The sequence below is a fragment of the Engraulis encrasicolus genome, chromosome 15 (genome assembly GCF_034702125.1).
Source record: "Engraulis encrasicolus isolate BLACKSEA-1 chromosome 15, IST_EnEncr_1.0, whole genome shotgun sequence".
In the NCBI taxonomy this organism is placed as follows: domain Eukaryota; kingdom Metazoa; phylum Chordata; class Actinopteri; order Clupeiformes; family Engraulidae; genus Engraulis; species Engraulis encrasicolus.
The window spans coordinates 41,169,358-41,181,857 of NC_085871.1; the positions used below are offsets into that span (position 1 = coordinate 41,169,358).

Genomic DNA, 12,500 nt, shown 5'->3' on the forward strand with positions numbered 1-12,500 from the left:
ATCCCCATGATCCAATCACATGCAAGGACACACCGCACAGTTGCCCAATCAGATTGCAAAAGCTAGGCTTCCCTCGGGCCAATCGCAAAACAAGGCTTGCCTCCAGTCAACCAATCGCATGCAAGAGTGAGCGACCTGCCGTGCCGTCGACCAATTAAATTGCGTGATGAGCCAGCTCGTTTGTTCCGGAGTTCATGCGGAGCGGATTACAGACCGGCGACATTTGGACGTTAGGTCACTGCAATACAGTACTGCATTCATAGTACACACATGAAGACACAAACACAAACACATGAACACACAAGCACAGACACATGAACACACACACACAATCTCTCACACGTGTACCGGTATACACACTTTGGACACACACACACACACAATCTCTCACAAATTTTGGATTGTCTCTCAAACACACACGCGCGCGCGCGCACGCATGCACACACACACACACACACACACGTCTTGCAGGAGTGTAAGTATGTCCTGTAAAGGACAGCAGACCAACCATCACACACACACACGCACACACACACACGCGCACACACACACACACACACACACGTACTTGCGTGCGTGACCACGGGCTGGCTGGCGAGGGACAGCGTGTTGACGCGTCGCGGGGAGGGCGTCCGGTGCTGCTGCTGCTGCAGCTCGGCCGTTGGGCTGGTCCCCACGGTCGCCAAGGAAACGGCAGCGGTGGCGGCAGACGAAGAGCCTACCGGCGAGGGCGAATGGGAGAGCGAGAGCGAGGGGGCGAGGTCCAGGTTCAGGTCCGCCTCCAGGTCCGAGTTGTCGGAGTGCAGCGGGTTGGTGAAGCTGAGTGCAGTCCTGTGTTCCGGCGTCGGGGTGCAGCTGGAGCTACACTGCCCCCAGGTGGCGTGGCTGCCTCCTCCCAGCACCCTCTCACCCGTTCCCGTTCCCGCCCCAGTTCCTGTTCCCGTTCCTGCCCCCTTCTCCTTCTCAGCCAATAGTGTCCCAGTGGTTTCCTTCTCAGCCAATGGGAGATGGTTTGGTCGTGGGGGGGCATTGCCGCCGCCGCCCCCCTCCCCGCCCGTCTCTACCCCTGAGTCCTCCGACAGGGAGCTGCTGCTGGTCAGGGCAGAGCTGTTGTTGCTAGGGGCGGGGCTTCCGCTGTTGCTGCTGTTGTTGCTAGGGGCGGGGCCTTTGGATTTGAAGGCGTGGCCTCTTTGGAGCCCTCCGCTCGCACTGCCACTCCCGGCGTTCGCACCCGTCGTCGTGGTGACTCCTGAAAATGAAGAAATAATAAAGGAAAAGACATCTGTTTATCGAGAAGTAAAGAGCAAAACACTGTTGCGTTTCTTGAAAGCGTGCAGTAGTTGTTAGCCAGTTAGCAACTTGGCTAGCTGTCAGTGGGATATTGCATTGCACTGAAAACAACAAAGTAGCTAACTATGTTTCCGAGAAATGGTCCCCTGTTTCACCATAAAGTGCACAGTAAAGCCGTTGGTGCAACGATCAAATCTGATCAAATCAATGGGACACATGACACATCATAACCCAGAATGAAATGTAATTTCTCAGTGTGTTGCATCAATTTGATCAGAATTAATTGCCTTAGCTCTATCACAAGCACAGCTTCTCTCAACAACACTCACACATGCACGCACACACTCCTGCGCACACATGGTAGCACGCGCGCGCACACACACACACACACATACACACACACACACACACACACACACACACACACACACACACACACACACACAGTGCGGGGTGCTGGAAGCTCATAGGGCCCTCCTGTAGTGGGCCCCGTGAGTGCACACGCATACACAAACACACACACACACACTGCGGGAAGCTCACGGGGCCCTCCTGTAGTGGGTCCCGTGAGCACACACACACACACCCACACCCACACCCACACACACACACACACACACACACACACACACACACACACACACACACACACCTGCTGCGGGCTGCTGGAAGCTGACGGGACCCTCCTGTAGTGGGACCTTCTTGATCTCGATGCTCAGCTTGCGCTCCACGCGACACTCGGGCGAGGAACCGGGCACGGGGCTAGTGGCGGAGGTGGTGGTGGAGGTGGGGGGCTGGAGAAGGAGAGACAAATATTGATACAATGGAATAGAATCGATAAACTTTATGGTGGGCATGGGGCTCGTAGTGGAGGTGGTGGTGGTGGGGGTGGGCTGGAGAAGGAGAGAATAATATTGATACAATGGAATAGAATCCATAAACTTTATGGCGGGCATGGGGCTCGCAGTGGAGGTGGTTGGCGGTGGAGGTGGGCTGGAGTAGTGGAAAGAATAATAATATTGGCATCAGAACTGATAAACGTTATATATATGTGTGTGTATGTGTGTGTGTGTGTGTGTGTGTGTGTGTGTGTGTGTGTGTGTGTGTGTGTTGTGTCCTCGGGGTGAGGAAACGGGGACGGGGCTTGTAGTGGTGGCGGTGGTGGAGGTGGAGGAGGGCTGGAGAAGGAGAAAAAAAATATTGGCTTAAACTTTAATGGATAAACTTTATGGTTGCGGGATGGGAGGCTGGACCTGGGAAGAGGAAAAATATATATTGGCATCAGAATCGATAAACTTGATGGTGGAGGTGGTGGTGAAGGTGGAGGCTGTTGCTCATGGTGTCAATAGCGGTGACTTTGGTGGTGGTAGTGGAGATAGATTATAGATTCTATAATCTAAATCTATAATATAGGGCAGTGGTTTTCAACCTATGGGCCGGGGCCCACTGATGGGCCCTGAAGGTATTCCAAGTGGGCCTTGAAATAATTTTCCAAAAATAATAATCATATTTTGGAGTGTGTTGCAGTTGATTTATTTGAGTTTTATTCTTAATTGGGTCAGAGGTGGGCCCCGAACATTTTTGACAATTTCGAGTGGGCCCCAAGTTGAAAAAGGTTGGGAACCCTTGATCTAGGGTTATAGATTCGATTTCAACTCAATTTTAATAATGAAATACGATAATTATCTAGCAGTCTAACAAAAATTCTGTAATAGAAAATTACAATCCTATAATGTTATAATAAAAACTAGCCCTTCACCTGGGAGCTGGGGGCCTGGGCGGTCGGGCTGGTGGCATTCGGGGGAGACATGGTAGGGCCGTCAGCCCGGTTCTGGTCCGCATCCGGCGAGGAGCCGGCAGAGGCAGAGGTCTGGGAGGGGGAGGCAGCCGAGCCCTGCGCGGCAGCTGAGGGTGAGCAAAACAAATCGTCATGACAATATGTCACAATATCACATATCAGTATTACAATATATACAATATATTAAAGGGACACAGTGTAAGATTTTTAGTTGTTTATTTCCAGAATTCATGCTGCCCATTCACTAATGTTATCCTTTTTCATGAATACTTACCACCACCATCAAATGCTAAGTATTCATTATGACTGGGAAAATTGCACTTTTCATACATGAAAAGGGGGATCTTCTCCATGGTCCGCCATTTTGAATTTCCAAAAATAGCCATTTTTAGCTGCAAAAATGACTACTTGGACCATGCTAGAAAATATTTGTTTATTACTTAGAAAACTTTCATGTAAAGATCAAATTTGGCAATTGACAGTCCAGTTTCAATGAGCAGCATAGTTGCAGTACCTTTCTGACTATTTCCTGCACAGTGTCCCTTTAAATATATACAGTACAACTACAGTATATATATATATTGTTTTTTCTGTAGTCTTTATTTTCTCCCTCCCTGACTATTACCTGTATTACATGTGTCTTGAAATATCCATGTGGGGATTATGTGTATTTATGTAGGCTACTTGACACCTGAATTTCCCCCCAGGGATCAATAAAGTTACTCTACTCTATATGCCCTACTGTATAATATGACAATATTATCAATATCACAATATATATAATCTGACAATATACCAATATCACAATATATGTAATATAACAATAACAATAACATTTGTATAGCACACACTATCTGTAAAGTGCTTTTTAACACTTTATAAATAATGAAATTATAAACAAATTTTCCTCCAAAGACCTGAAGGCATGAAACCACTGGATAAAGATAATAGAAGTATTCATCAGGCAAACACGTAAAACTCATCCAGTAGAACTCGATTCCCACTCCACTCGGCAATTGAAGTTCATTTACAAACATCTGTAAATGCTTTGTTTATGTTCAGTTCATTAATAAATGTTAAATAAGTGTGTATAAAGCTTTTTTGTGGGTAGTTTTTCTAAAGTATTACCCAGGTTGGTTTGTTTGCTTTTGTTTATTGGCAGTTAAAGATGCACTGTGTAGGATGGTAGCCAGAGTAGGTTTTGCAACTATGCCACTCATTGAAATATGAATTAATTAAATAAATAGATTTAATAAGTGTGTCACCTGTGGTAAATAAATAAATTAATGTTTAGCCGGATCACACCGCACTCTCAAAGTGCCAAACATAAACAAGAACTGTGTAAAATTGAAAGAAAAATGTCTGCACACTTAAATCCCCTTTGTGTTCTTTTTAATAATAGGCCATGCTTTCGGTCTACTTTTTCGGAGCCCTGAGGAAGGTCAGTAGACCGAAAGCTTGGCCTATTATTAAAAAGAACACAAAGGGGATTTAAGTGTGCAGACATTTTTCTTTCAAATAAATAAATAAATTAAAAAATAATACCATACTACCTTTGTTAGCTGTGGCCAGGACGTGCAGCACGGGTTTGGGGTGGTAGCGGTCGCTGGCGGTGGCGGGGGCCACGCTGGTGACGGTGGGGAAGGCGGAAGGAGGGGAGGGGGTCAGGATGGGGGGCACGGGCCGCGGCTCAGGGGGCTGCAGGATCTCCTCTCGCACATCACTCTCTCCCTGAGCACTGCAGATACCAGAACACACACACACACACACACACACACACACACACACACACACACACACACACACACACACACACACACACACACACACACACACACACACACACACACACACACACACACACACACACCAGAGCAGGAATCAGACACCCATTATTGATTACAGATCAGAAGCAGACAGCGCAAATAGGGCAGAGCTTGTTTACATCAGCAAAGCTAGGCATGATTGAGCAGAGCTAGGCATGATTAGTCCACCAGGGGGCAGCATTACAACATGCTCATCAGGGGACAGCTGATGATGACAGGCCTGATAGCAAGCCTCAGACACACAGACGGTTAGTGCTTCTCAACAGGGGTGTTGGAGAGCTCTAGGGGGGCGTTGAGAAGGCTACAGCTGAGAGGGGGCAATGCTTAGTTGCCATTGGGGGGCATTAGTCCATTTAATTTTTTAATACTATGCAGGCCTTGGTCAGTCTTATGATGATGTCAAGGGGGCGTTGGGAGGCTTGTGATGAGGCCAAGGGGGCCTTTCTTCAAAAAAGGTTGAGAACCACTTGTATATATGAAGAGTGTCATTGCAATTCATCCACAATTTTTTAAATTTTGCATTTTATCATTGGAAATGACTGCTCAGAAGTCCTGTCATCTATGTGTGAATTGTGTTGCCATTCAAGTATTTTGAGAACGTATTGTACATTTTACACAATGCAATGCAATGGAATGCCCAATACAAAAATATGAATTTCCCGAGATGGTCCTAAATGGATATACATCATTTTGCGACAAAACTCTTCATATATAACATAAAGTCTGTCTGAGTGAGACTCAAAGCTAACATATCGTCATGTCCAGCAGAGACCTCGTATCTCCACTATTTTTCTTTTGTCATTTTAAAGTCGTTCTTTATTCTTTACAAGATGCAAATCAGCACCACCGATAGTTCAACTAGGTCAACTTTAATGCTGAAATGTTGATTTATTTACCAGGTCAATTGCAATATGTGGTAATGGGGCTTCTCAATCCAGGTTGTCCAATTGCCAGAACACACACACACAGGGCTGGATTAACACACAGGCTAGATATGGCTGAAGCCTAGGTCCCCCACCTGCCAGAGGCCCCGACAGACAGGGCTAGACAGGCTAGATATGGCTGCAGTCTAAGGTGCTGTTTCCACGTAGCAGGATATTTTTTTAGCAGGGTATTTCTTTCTCCTGCTAGGTGTAAACGCAACATGTGGATAAAAAAAATCCTCCATTGTAACAAATGCGTTTCAGCCCCCTAAACAGGATATTTTTTTCTCCTGCTTTTTATACCTGGATTTTAAATATCTGCTACGTGGAAACGGAAGGCCAAAACCAATGCAAAACCAATGCAACCAGGAGAAAAAAATATCCACATAGGATAGGTGGAAACAGCACCTAAGCCCTAATGTTGCGTATGTGGAGTATCCAGCATCAGTGGGTTAAAAAATATATATATTTTCCCTAAAAAATTAGGGAGGTCCGGACCTCCCTGACCTCATAGCTGGCTACGGCCATGGCTAGATATGGCTGCAGCCTAGTGGCCTGCCCCCCCACCTGCCAGGGGCCCCTACAGACAGGGCTAGACAGTGTAGTTATGGCTACAAGGTAGGTATGGCTGCAGGCTACCGCGACCTCTGGGGATCCATAATTCCAGAATTGTAACCAGATGAGTTTCAAATTTTGGTAATACTAATTCCTGGCTGGCTGAGAATTACGACGTTGATTTTGCATTCTTTCGAAGCCTACATCTGGTACCTCTGACCACGAGAGTTTTAATAATATTAAAAGGGTGTAATCGTGAGTCTTGGAGAGAATCAGAAATCTGAAATATTTCTGTGAATGTTTCCACAGAAGGTTGCTTTAGGTCAGAAATCCTCGCCGAGCTCATTGCATAACTTCACCATGGAAACGGGAAACTCTTATGGGGTGTTGCATATGGTGTTGTAACACGTGGGAGAGACGCCACACACATTGTCACACACACACACACACGCACACACACACACACACACACACACACACACACACACACACACACACACACACACACACACACACACACACACACACACACAATCTTTTTCTCTCACACAGAACCCCCTACACAATTAGTCTCTCTCACACACACACAATCTCTCTCTCTCTCCCCCTCACACACACAATCTCTCTCTCTCTCTCACACACACACAATCTCTCTCTCTCTCTCACACACACACAATCTCTCTCTCTCTCTCTCTCACACACACACAATCTCTCTCACACACACACATACAATCTCTCTCTCACACACACATACAATCTCTCTCTCTCACACACTCTCTCTCTCACACTCTCTCTCTCTCACACTCTCTCTCTCTCTCTCTCTCTCTCTCTCTCTCTCTCTCTCTCTCTCTCTCTCTCTCTCTCTCTCTCTCTCTCTCTCTCTCTCTCTCTCACAGTGGAAAAACAGAAGCTACCCCAGCGCTGGAAACTACACACCCTCTGAGAAGTGTGAAAGCCACAAATGCTTGAAGGAAAGCTTATACAAATATGCAGAAATGCATGCTAACACACACGCTAGCACACACACGCTAGCACACACACACACACTAAAATTCTTGCTTACACTCATATAGAGAAATGTGTGTTTAAACACACACACACACACACACACACACACACACACACACACACACACACACACACACACACACACACACACACACACACACACACACACACACACACACACACACACACACACACACTGCAGTGTTGGGAGGAAGTGGTCATGTGCTAGATAGGTAGCAGCCTCTCATCTCTTTCTCTCTCTCTCCATCTCTCTCTCTTTTTTTCTCTCTCTCTTTTCCCCTCACCCTCTCTTCCCTTTGCCATCTTCTTAGTGTGAAAAAGAAACATTAGGCTTACTGACAAAGTGTGTGTGTGTGTGGGGGGGGTAAATTAATTTATTTACATTTGTGTGTGTGTGTGTACATGCGCGTGCGCGCGTGTCTGTGTGTGTGTGTGTAATTCTTATTTCAAGTGATGGGCAAATTAAATGTGTCCTGAAAAGACCTGTAGTGTGAGTGTGTGTGTGCATGTGCATGTGTGTGTCAGGGCTTGACATTAACTTTTTCGCTTGCTGGCCACTGTGCCTAGCGGTTTTCCTGAGTCAATAGCCCATACCTGTCAACTTTGAGCTCCCAAAATCTGGGAAAATTCCCATATTTTAAGCCAAAATCCAGGAAATGTTCTAAAGGCCAAATTTGACAGTCAACAGGATGACAGACAGATCGGACGGTGCGTTCTACTCTGCTTTTCAGAGTACAGCGCGCGTGCACAGACAGATCCTGTCTAAAATCCCTCAGCACACGTTTTACAACGTGGGTAAACAATGCAATGAAAACAAAACAATGAAATGAGCGCAATGAGTTTCTTCTTGTTTTGTCGCACAAGTTGTCTGTTCGTGCAAAACTTCGTGCTGGTACAGGTTGTGATTAGGTTAATCGCATGATTCACTGTTCCGAGGCTGTTTTATGCGTTGCATGAACTGACGGTTTCTGAGGAAAAGATCTGAGCGCACAAGCGCTACGGACCTCGAGGTTGAGAGCTCGTATTTTCAAGGAACTTCAATTCTTGGTGGTATCTGGTGGCATACCGTCTTCTGGCAGGTAGCTTGATAAGCAAGACCCTCTGTCTCTCTCTTCAAGAGGAGGTGTGGCTCGTCGGACAGGGCCGTGGGTAGCCTATAAATAGCCTATACTGGACCGACGGTGTTTTTTGATCATGTGAAAAATCCGGGATATTTCCGGGAAAAAAATCAAATCGGGAAGAAATCGGGAAATGGGTCAAAATTAGGGAGTTTCCCGGGAAATTAGGGATGGTTGACAGGTATGCAATAGCCATGCAGCTATTCTACTAGCCACAAATTTGTTTTTTTTTTTTCTTTTATCATGACACAGTACATCTAACTGCTTTAACCAAGATGAGTTGGTAACACTTTATTTTAGGGACACATCTATTAGCACTAATACATAAAATATTAATGCGTGTGTAAGTAACTTGTAAGGCATGTACTAAGCAAAATAAGACAGTTGTTAAGCATGTATTCACAAATGTCTTGTTCATGCACAATAAGGGATTTATTACCAATATAACCTTAGTAAGGACCTAGTAGACCTAGATTTCTATTTATGTGTAAGCAGTAAGGGCCAGAATACAATGTGTATAAGCTCCTGGTACACTGTGTGAACAAACCCTGAACAGTGTGAAAACAGATGTGGAATAAGGGTCCCTATTCTAAAGTGATGCATTGCTCAGCCCAGATGGCTTAGGGCCCCCGCACTACCTAGGGCCCCCACTCTACGTCCCCCCCCCCGGGAAGCAAAGTGTAAGAACATTTCAGAGTCTACATTAGTCTCAGTAGGTATGAAGATCTCACTTATTCTACTCATTATGTCAATGAGTAATTGGAAGCATTATATAGCAAGGATTGGACGTAAAGTTATCAATGACGGTGGGTGGTGAGATGTCATTTTTTCATACACCAATTAGTTTTAATTGTAAAAACCCTACAATAAATGTAGAATATAACGATGAGTAATAGTTTGGAAGCGAAACTAAGCTATTCCTTTCTGATAAATAAGTTAATGTTTGAGAAACTTAGCTACAAGAAGTGCAGTGCATGATGGGTAGGCTACGCCCTTAGTCAGAAATGCAATGCATGGCCAATGCAGCAATGATAATATTTCTGTTGTTACGTACATGGCAAATTGTTTGGATAGCAACTAAATTTCACAAGTGAGGGGAGGAGCTAAGGACGTAGGCTCAGAGCTGGGTAGGTTGTCTGTTGGCCTAGATTGCGTACCCATCATGCACTGCACTTCTTGAAGCTAATGTTCTCAAACATTCACTTAATTATCACAAAAGAGTAGTTTAGTTTTGCTTCAAAACTATTATTCTAATATTCTGCATTTATTTGGGTTTTTTTTTTTACAATTAAAACTCAGTGGTACATGAAAAAAAATTACATCTCACCAACCCACCGCCATTGACAAGTGTACGTTCAATCCTTGCTATATATAGGCTCTTGTTACCTCCCTCTCATTGATATGAACAAGAGAAAACTAGATGACTCAGCTGAGTGAGTATTAATTATTTGATATACCCTTACACTTTGTAGATTGGGGGGGGGCGCTAGGTAGTGCAGGCCTGGGTGGTGTGGGGGCCCTAGGACTTAGGTAGTGCAGGGGCCCTGAGCCATCTGGGCTGACCAATGCATCACTTTAGAATAGGGATCCTTATTCTGCATCTGTTTTCACACTGTTCAGGGTTTGTTCACACAGTGTGTCGGGAGCTTATACACATTGTATTCTGCCACTTACTACTTACTAATAAATAGAAATATAGGCTTACTGGTCCTTACTAAGGTTATATTAGTAATAAATCCCTAATTGGGCATGAACAAGACATTTGTGAATACATGCTTAACAACTGTCTTATTTTGCTTAGTACATGCCTTACAAGTTACTTACACAGGCATTAATATTGTATGTATTAGTGCTAATAGATGTGTCCCTAAAATAAAGTGTTACCGATGAGTTAATGGGTTTCTACATGGAAATAAAACAAACAAATAGAAACTGAGTAACTGAGCTTTTTCTTGAACTTAAAAACAAAAAACTTTTACACAAGAGGCAAAGTGCAGAATATACGTTATTCTGATGTCATACCATAGAATAAGCTGCCTGCCAAATTGGCTAACGACACTGAATTTGTTAACAGCCACAGCTAAGTTTTACCAGCATTTGGCCGGTTGGCAGGTGCCAGTGTCAAACCCTGGTGTGTGTGTGTCTTACCTGCGTATGCGTGGGAGTTTGGGTGGTGTGTGTGTATGTGCGTGTTACCCGCATATGCTTGGGGCAGGGGTGGAACTTGGGATTTTTTCCCACCAGTCACTGTGGCATTTTACCAGTCAACTCATATAATAATAATAACTATTATTGGAATTATTATTCTGATTATACATTTATTTGTTAGTGTTAGGTTGACCTTATCATTAGTATCAGTAAGACTTCTTATGTGTTTTGGGGTCTGGGAAATTTTGGATTTTTTTGGGTGGTGGTGTGTGTGTGTGTGTGTGAGCGTGCGCGCACGTGTGTGTGTGTGTGTGTTACCTGCGTATGCGTGGGGGTTTAGGTGGTGTGTGTGTGTGTGTGTGTGTGTGTGTGTGTGTTACCTGTGTATCTGTGGGGGTTTAGATGGTGTGTGTGTGTGTGTGTGTGTGTGTGTGTGTGTGTGTGTGTGTGTGTGTGTGTGTGTGTGTGTGTGTGTGTGTGTGTGTGTGTGTGTGTGTGTGTGTGTGTGTGTGTGTGTGTGTGTGTGTGTGTGTGTGTGTGTGTGTGTGTTACCTGCGTATGCGTGGGGGTTTAGGTGGTGGCGTGTCCCATCTCTCCTCATCTGAGTTCTGTGCTGGCTTCTCTGGACTGATGCCATCCTGTAGACACACACACACACGGGCACACACACACACACACACACACACACACACACACACACACACAGACACACGAGCTATTGTAAAAAAAATCCACAGCAATTGAAACCAACATTAAAAATAGGGATGAGGGCCACCAAACCTAAGATTCGGTTTCAGATTCAGCCTTGTTGACGGGTTTGGTTTCGGTGATCAGAGTACTGTTCAGTATTCAGTTTTTGGATTCGTCCAAATCTTATGTGGTATTCGGCTGAACCTGAGAATTACTGTTTCAGTAGCCTGATCATCATCGACTTTCTAATCTCTTCGAGATTTGGTCTGACCAAAAGTAATTGAACAATTGAAGTTTTCAAAACGGCATGGTTGACCCGCCTCCATAGGTTTGCTACTAGGCTCGTTCGTGACGAAGCAGTGCTGCTTTTGCTAAGCAGCGAGCATGCGCACTTTACCAGTTTGATGCATTGTGGTTAGAAAATTCGAACCAGAATGCATCAAACTGGCAAAGTGTGCATGCCCACTGCCTAGCAAAAGCAGCTTTGCTTCGTCACGAACGAGCCTACTGATTGACTGGTTTCCGACAAGGAAGGCGGAGTTCCCAGTTTTTCTGAGATCAGAAACAATATTTACATTGCTCTGGGCCTGACTAGAAGCAACGGAGGAGGTGTTACGACACAAGGAGGGCTTGGCCTGGCTACTGTTTCAGAGTTGTAGTTGATGGTCTATGATTTGATTGGCTGGTAGATGATTGAGCGATGACTGGGTACGATTTGGTGCGTTGTGCGTTGTGATTGGTTCCTCACCAGGCCGTCTGTGATGTCATCGGTGATGTCAGTGCTGGGACTCTCCAGAATGCGCAGCTGCTTCTGGAACAGCTGAGCGATGGCCCTGTGCACCAGCTCGTACTGTTCCTGTAGAGACACAGACACACACACACACACACACACACACACACACACACACACACACACACACACACACACACACACACACACACACACACACACACACACACACACACACACACACCATCAGTATAATCACCAGCTTCATTATCATCATAACAACACACACACACACACGCACACACACAAACACGCACAAACACGCACAAACACGCACACGCGTACAAACACATGCCGGTACACACACACGCCAATACACATACACGCCAGTAA

The 12,500-nt window shown here is 45.2% G+C and overlaps 1 protein-coding gene across 1 annotated transcript in view; it reads right to left on the reverse strand.

Moving 5' to 3' along the window:
• The window catches only part of ptpn12 (protein tyrosine phosphatase non-receptor type 12), a 52,821-nt gene that overhangs the window by 5,833 nt on the left and 34,488 nt on the right, over window positions 1-12,500 (reverse strand). The window contains exons 11-16 of the mRNA XM_063217514.1: window positions 12,126-12,233; window positions 11,240-11,325; window positions 4,642-4,826; window positions 3,050-3,195; window positions 1,943-2,084; window positions 569-1,249 (exon numbers count right to left, since the gene is read on the reverse strand). Coding sequence (XP_063073584.1) covers window positions 569-1,249; window positions 1,943-2,084; window positions 3,050-3,195; window positions 4,642-4,826; window positions 11,240-11,325; window positions 12,126-12,233 — 1,348 coding nt within the window. The remainder of the gene's footprint in view (window positions 1-568; window positions 1,250-1,942; window positions 2,085-3,049; window positions 3,196-4,641; window positions 4,827-11,239; window positions 11,326-12,125; window positions 12,234-12,500) is intronic.